The sequence below is a fragment of the Nicotiana attenuata genome, unplaced genomic scaffold (assembly GCF_001879085.1).
Source record: "Nicotiana attenuata strain UT unplaced genomic scaffold, NIATTr2, whole genome shotgun sequence".
In the NCBI taxonomy this organism is placed as follows: domain Eukaryota; kingdom Viridiplantae; phylum Streptophyta; class Magnoliopsida; order Solanales; family Solanaceae; genus Nicotiana; species Nicotiana attenuata.
Window position 1 is genome coordinate 38615 of NW_017675900.1, and position 7666 is coordinate 46280.

At 43.2% G+C, this 7666-nt stretch overlaps 1 protein-coding gene across 1 annotated transcript; it reads left to right on the forward strand.

Moving 5' to 3' along the window:
* Nucleotides 1–5238: 5238 nt before the first annotated feature.
* On the forward strand, nucleotides 5239–6894 carry LOC109220565 (probable F-box protein At1g44080). The gene has a single exon (XM_019385026.1). The coding sequence runs from the start codon at nucleotides 5507–5509 to the stop codon at nucleotides 6602–6604; it is 1098 nt and encodes a 365-aa protein (XP_019240571.1). The 5' UTR covers nucleotides 5239–5506; the 3' UTR covers nucleotides 6605–6894.
* The last annotated feature ends 772 nt before the right edge of the window (nucleotides 6895–7666 follow it).

The window sequence follows — 7666 nt, forward strand, 5'->3', positions numbered from 1 at the left end:
TGGCATCTGTCGGAGGACCGTGAGATGAACCTAGACAAGGCGGCTATTCGCCCCGTCAACTTTTGCACCTGCTTTTTGCTGTTCAGTATCTCGGGTATCGCGTCTATCGCCTTGATCTGATCTGGATTGACTTCGATACCTCGTTGTGATACGAGAAACCCTAAGAATTTTCCTGATGCCACGCCGAAGGCGCATTTCTCGGGGTTCAGTTTCATCCCGTACCTTCTCAATATCTCGAAGGTTTCTTTCAGATGGTCGATGTGGTCCTCTTTTCTTGCCGACTTTACCAGCATGTCGTCGATATAGACTTCCATAGTCTTACCGAGCTGCTCTTTGAACATTTTGGTGACCAGCCTCTGGTACGTAGCCCCTGCATTTTTGAGCCCGAAGGGCATTACCTTGTAGCAGTAAGTCCCTTGGTGGGTGATGAAAGTTGTCTTCTCTTGGTCCTCCTCGGCCATCATGATTTGATTGTAGCCGGAGTAGGCGTCTAGGAAGCTCAATAGTTCATGTCCTGCAGTGGCGTCGATCAGTTGGTCGATGTGGGGTAGTGGGAATGAATCCTTTGGGCATGCTTTGTTCAGATCAGTGAAATCCACACACATTCTCCACTTCCCGTTTTTCTTTTTGACCATGACGACATTGGCGACCCACTCGGGGTACTTTGATTCTCTGATGGAGCCGTTGGCCAGTAACTCGTCTACTTCCTTACTGACCGCTTCATTGATAGCGGCGTTGAATTTTCTCCTCATCTGTCGCACGGGCGGATGTAGTGGATCAACATTCAGCTTGTGGGTAGCGATGTCTCGCGGGATTCCCGGCATATCTGAATGGGAAAAGGCAAACAAATCCGCATGGTTAGTTAAGAATTCACAATACTTACTTGGGTTGGCGAGACCGTGCCCGATATAGGCTTTCTTCGTAAGATTGGTTTCATCCAATTGGACTGGGTCGAGATCTTCGACCGTTGCTTTACAGGCCTCCACGACGTCGGGGTCTTTGATGGCGTCCGTTGTCGGGTTGACCTTAGTCCCCGACACGGCTAATTGCTATGCCTCTGCGCTCGCCCCCTTTAGCTGTTGGGTGTGGGCGCAGTCTTGGGCTATTTTGTAGCATTCTTGTGCGGTGCGTGGCTCGCCTCGAATACTGAATACTCCCCATGGGGTAGGGAATTTGATCACTTGGTAGAGGCTTGAAGGGACCGCTCGCATGGCGTGTATCCACGGGCGTCCTATGATGACGTTGTACGCCGTTTCTTGGTTCATCACGTGGAAAGTTGTTTCCAGCGTGACTCCTCCTGCTAAGACGGGCAGTGCTATTTCTCCGGACGTCCGTTCTACTGCATTGTTAAAACCGATTAGTGTTATGCAGCGCGGTATTACCTTATCCTCGAGTCCCATTTGTATGAGGACCCTTGGGTGGATAATACAGGCGCCACTTCCGTCATCGATCATGACTCTTTTAACATCTGTATCAGCTATACGTAAAGTGATAACTAAAGCATCATAATGAGGGAAAGACAAACCGTCGGCATCAGACTTATCGAAGGTGATACTATCTTCGAAGTCCTCATACTGTTCATAGGCGATGGTCCGCTTTAGTCTGTGTGTGGTGGCGAGTTTGACATGATTGATCGCTGACTCGTCGCCGCCTCCGACGATCATGTTTATCGTGTGAGCTGGGGAAGGCGGCTTCGGCGGCCCGTGGGGCTGTTCCCGTCCGCGTGCAAAGTTAATTTTTCCTTTGTCACTGAGTAGCTCCCTCAGGTATCCCTGGTTCAGCATCCTGACCACCTCTTGCCGTAGGCCTATGCAGTCTTCGGTTTTGTGTCCTCGTTCCTGATGGAACTCACACAGGGCATTTGATTTCCTTGTGGCAGGGTCTGATTTCATCTTCTGCGGCCAGCGCACCTTGGTGCCTAGCTTCTCCAGTGCCTACACTATCTCTGAAGGAGACACACAAAAGTTATGGGCGGTTAATAAAGGGGGCGTACCTCTTTCGTTCCGCAGTGGGGCGACGTGTCGCTGTAGTGCGTCTGTATGCCTTGATGGTGGATGGGAGGATCTGGTGTACGGTTGGTGTCGATCTCTGTTGGAACGGGGGAGTTGTTCTCGTCGTCCTTCGTTCCGTCGATCTCTCCTTGTTTCTGAGTGTATCGCTGTTAGCCGTTGGGTCGGCCCATTTAGATCATCCTCGTCCGCTCGTACCTCGGCGCAATAGGCGTTGTGGATTTCCTCCCATGTGGTAGGGGGATATTTCATGAGGCGGCTTAGCAGCTTCTTGGTTGCCCTCGAACCATCTCTGCTTAGCCCGTTCTGGAAAGCGGCGACCGCCATACCTTCCGATACGTTTGGTAGGCTCATTCTTACCCTGTTAAACCTTGCCAGGAAGTCCCTGAGTCTCTCTCCTGCGTTTTGCCTGATGGCGAAGATGTCATTGACCCTGGCCTCTGCTTTCTTCGCGCCCGCATGGGCTGTGACGAATTTATCCGCCATTTCCTCGAACGTTGATATTGCTTTAGCCGGTAGCTGAGAGTACCATGTTAAGGCCCCTCCTGTCAGCGTCTCACCAAACTTCTTCAGCAGTACCGACGGTACCTGTTCTTTTCATAGGTTGTTACCCTTCACAGCGGTGACGTAGTGGATCAGATGATCCTCGGGATCCGTGGTTCCGTCATATACCCTTAAGTAGGGTGGCATTTTGAAGGTTTTTGGGGTGGAGTGAGGAGAAGCTTCTTCGGCGTATGGTTGTTCAACGAACCTTCCCACGTCGCGTTTTGGTAGCAACTTGGGAGCACCGGGGATCTTGTCGACCCTCTCCTGATGTTCCTTCATCTGACCGCGGAGAGCCTTGTTTTCATTTTCCATTTCTTCCATCTTCTTTAGGATGGCTATTAGTGTGCCATCGTTGGTCTGTGTCTCGATGGGTCTGTTACTTACCAGTGTAACTTCTGGTTCACCCACTGCAGTAGTGGTGCCTACCGTTGGTGTACAGACGATGTTATTTTGCGGTGGCCTCTCAACCAAGCCACTTAGAGTGCTTGTTAGCCATCTTTCCAGTAGCTCTTGACCGCTGGGGATGCTTCCGTGGCTGTAGATGTGGATGCTCTTTTTTCGTGTAAGATCGTCAGACCTTCGGATGGGGAAGGTGAGATCTCTGCACCTGGTGTGATGCTAGGGGTTTCATTCAGGATGCCATCATCACCGGCCTCGTTGAGAGGGCCCAGGAGATTGGTAGTGACACCCAATATGGCTTTCGATCTTGTGTTATTTTCGGCCATTTTCTGTATTTGAGTGGTGTAGAGAGTGTTAGTTGGTTGATCTCTAGGTGGATACTATGGTTTTGATTCTCGAAATTCCCACAGACGGCGCCAAATTGTTTGGCTCAAAAGTTAACGATGTACTTTGTAAGCGATAAAACAATCAAAAAATAGAGAAGGGGTAAATCGTAATCAAATATAATAAGCCTAGAGATGCAAAGATGATAATATTATTGTAGATCTAGTATTGCAAAGTGACAATGTATGTTAATAAGATATTTTCGTCAGAAGTAGTGATATAGAGAGAGAAAGACAGAAAATGAGAGAGTTGTATTCGATCAGATCCCCTTTTTACAATGTGGAGGTCTCCTTTATATAATAGGAGACCTTCCCCGAAAGAATCAAAAAGTTACAGAGATAGGTAACGTCTCCCTAGTATAGATGCTGAGTTCTAAACGACGCCGCTTTGGTCCTCACGGCCGAGTTGTACCCGCTACGTTGGTCGGCGTACACTCATTGGGCGTACCCACTGGCGTAGAGATACTGAGGGTCAAATTTGACCCTATACAAGTAAGCATCTTTCACTTCCAACCAAGAGATTGTGAGTTCGAGTCACCTCAAGAGTAAGGTGGAGAGTTTTTGGAGGGAAGTATGCCGAGGGTTTATTGGAAACAGCCTCTCTACCCTAGTGTTAGGGGTAAAGTCTGCGTACACACTACCCTCCCCAGACCCTACTTGTGGGATTATACTGAGTTGTTGTTGTTGTTGTTTTGTGATAAAACACTTAATTACTATAAAACTAATGAGAAATACGTATATCAAAAAGATTGTTTCTCATCAAGAACATTTGAGAGGAAAACCAAAATGAGTTGTACTAATAAACGATTGAATAACTTAATTAAGATGTGAGAGATGATTAGCTGATAGATAGCAGCTTGAAAGACTTTTTTTTATTAATATTATTTGATTCATTTTTGGTCATTCCTTATCAGGTTAGGCACAGAATAATTAATATGGAGAATACTACGTAAGTTAGGCATAGGAAACAGTTGTATCAAAGTATGCGTTCGCGCAACTTCGGGCGAAACAATCTTAATAATAATAAAACATTTTTATTTGTGTATACGTTCGCGTGACACGAGTAAGATTTAAAATGAACACTCGTAGAAATGCTTTAGGCGCGGTTTTTTTTTAAAATTACTATCATGATTGCGTACATGTTCGCGTGACGTGATTATGATTTTTTCAAATAAATCCAAAGTACTCGTTCGCACGACTTTGACAAACTTTTTCTTAAATAAACTAAGTGTTGCGAATTGTGTACACGTACGCGTGCCATGATTTTTGACACGCTAAAACTAAACGAGTATACGTACGCGTAACTTATCTTAATTTAATTCTTTAAATACGGATTATCAAGTGATTAATAGCGGTAAAAGGTAAAATAAACATAGGTCCTAAAATGAGTAATTAGCCAAAATAAGCCATGTATAAATTGCTACACGGCCGTGCTAAATCACGGAACCCAGAAATGCCTAACACCTTCTCCCGGGTTAACAGAATTCCTAACCTAGTTTTTCTTGTTTCGCAGACTTTTAAATGAAGTCAAATTTTCCTCGATTTGGGATTTAAAATAAACCGGTGACTTGGGACACCATATAAATTATCCCAAGTGGCGGCTCTGAAATAAATAAACAATCTCATTTCGATTAATGTCACGTTAATTAGAAAAACTTCCTTATATCACTATCGGATAAAAAGGAGGTGTGACAATACTTACCACGCCTACATAAATATTGGTTTGATAAACTACTTGTAAAATTTAATTTAAAATATTAAAATTTAATAAAAGTTTCTAAATATTCTTTAAAAATAATTCCTGAAACAGACCCAAAAAAAAGAGTTTCTATGGGAGGAGGATTTTATATGGACCTTTTAATTGCTGTCTTACTTCCCCTTTTGGCGTCTGGTGTCTACCTTCTCCAAATCCTACCACAATTTGGTGAAAAATTGGGCTGGGAAAGGAATGGCAGTCACTACCATAAATATTTGCTTATTCCGAAAATAATAGAAAAGGTTGGGCATTGATATTCCAAATTCTTGTCAAAGTCCGTAATACTTACCACATCCACATAAAAAACCGTAAAAAACCGTAAACCAAAACCCTAAACAGTGGTTCTTTCTCTCTTACCTAGAAACCTTACATCCTATTCCTTTCAAAGCTATGGTCCTATTCCTTTCAAAGCTATGGCGAATTGGGCAGAGTTGCCGCAGGATCTCCTCACTCAGATTACAAAGCGTGTCATAGCGATTGAAGATTTTATTGCTTTTGGTGCTGTCTGTACCTCATGGAGAAGTTCTGTTGCTACAAAGAAATTGTTTTCGCCCCAAGTTCCATTACTTACGTTGGCGGATAAAGATGACGATTATCGAGAATTTTACTCTCGTTTGAAGAAGAAAGTTTCACGCATATTTCTCCCAGAAATTAGAGGGCGAGAGTGTTTTCCATCAGAGGGATGGCTGTTCACCATGTCATATACCGGAGAGATGAACTTGTTGCACCCTTTCTCTCATATCAATATACAGCTTCCCCCACGAGAAGACTTATTGACTGCAGAGCTTCTCAGAGAAGCACCTGTAGAAGACGATTGGAGCTGCATGGACAAAGCTATCTTATCGGCCAGTCCTTCTCTTACATCAGATTATGTACTGGTGCTTAATTATTATGGACATATTAATAGTTTGGCTTTTTGGCGACCTGGAGATCTCAATTGGACTAATATTGACATTAACACCCATGGTTCAGTCGCGACTATGAATTATTACAAGGGTCAATTTTATTGTATCACATGGTCTGGCCAAGTCTGGGTTTTTGATGTTGCAGGGCCTAGCATTACCAAACCAATTGTAAAACCACGCTTGCTTATTTGGCTGAAAGATAAAATCTTTAGTCAAAGTGCAGTTAAGTTCTACCTAGTCGAGTTATCGGGTGCACTATTAATTGTTACCCGATTTTCTCATGGAGGGTGTCAGACCTTTAAATTTAAAGTATTTGAGTTAGATATAATCAAGCTCGAATTGAAAGAGATTAACACCTTGGGAGATTCAGCAATTTTTATGGGCCTTAATGGTGTAAGTTCTGTTGACTCTTCCAAATTTATAGGAGTCAAGCCTAATCACATATATTTTACGGATGATTGGGAAGAGGAATTTAAAAACGTGGAAGGTGGTGGTGGAAGAGATATGGGGGCTTACAATATTGAAGATGGAAAAATTGAATCTTTTTATCCCGGATTGTCACTGAGTCCTATTTCCCCGCCTACTTGGGTCACACCTTCATTTTGATAATGTGATTGCAGTCATGAGTTAATGTCTCTTTATAGATTCAAGTTATCAATTTGAAGTTAGTTCGTCTATTTATTTTCCTTCATTGTAATCTTCATCTATTTTTCTGGTTTCTGTTGTGGTTAGAGGGTCTCCCGAAAATAGCCTATCTATCCTTTCGGGGTAGGGGTAAGGTCTGCGTACATTCTACCCTCCCCAGACCTCACTAGTGGGATTCTACTGGGTTGTTGTTGTAATCTTTATATGAATGATGTGTGCTTTCTTTAGATGATTGACTCTTATGGTATTCAGCTTGCAAATGTTAACTCTTCAATTTGATTCCCTTCGAACATTCTATCTCTTTCTAGCATGCCATTTTAGTTGTGTGCTGTGTGTTATCTATGTACTGCATTAATGAAATTGAATAGCAAGAATGTTATAATAAAGAGAAATACACAGCCTAGGTGAAAATTGTTAGTAACTTAGATTGTTTGATGATAATTGTTAGTGACTTAGAGTTGGAGGATAAAGCAGGTCTGGTCCGGTCAATTGTGGCAGATTTTCTTGAGATGAACAAGACTTTGCTCAGTTTCCTTAATGCTGATGAATATACTGTTACCATTTTCAAAAAAATCTATGAGTTCTTTCAAGCTAAAGTGTCCTTTATATATGCATAGTGGTTTAGGAATATGCACCAACCCCGCCATTTGTATCTACAATGTAAAAGAATGTGACCGACTGATTCTGCTTTCCCTTCACAAAATTCAGATCTGCTGCACAAGTTGTAACTTCTTTTCTTGTCTGTGGAGATTTCAATGTTACTCACTACACGAATGAAAGAACACTCTCAGAGGCTCACTTGCAGCATGTAAGATTTATCCTGCTTTATTGAGGAGCTAGAACTAATTGACCCCCCCCCCCCCCCCTCCCAAAAAAAAAAATTCATGTTTGTTCTTTTACTTGGTTCAAAGGTGATACAGTATCAGCAGCTTCCAGAATCAGCATGTTCTTTGTTTTTTTTTTCCCGTAAAATGGGATGAAAATTTAGTTTTGTTGGACACCTATGCTGCCAAGGCCTATTTC

Bases quoted from the DNA above. Each gene is read 5' to 3' on its own strand.
- LOC109220565 (XM_019385026.1), top strand. From the start codon at position 5,507: ATGGCGAATTGGGCAGAGTTGCCGCAGGATCTCCTCACTCAGATTACA.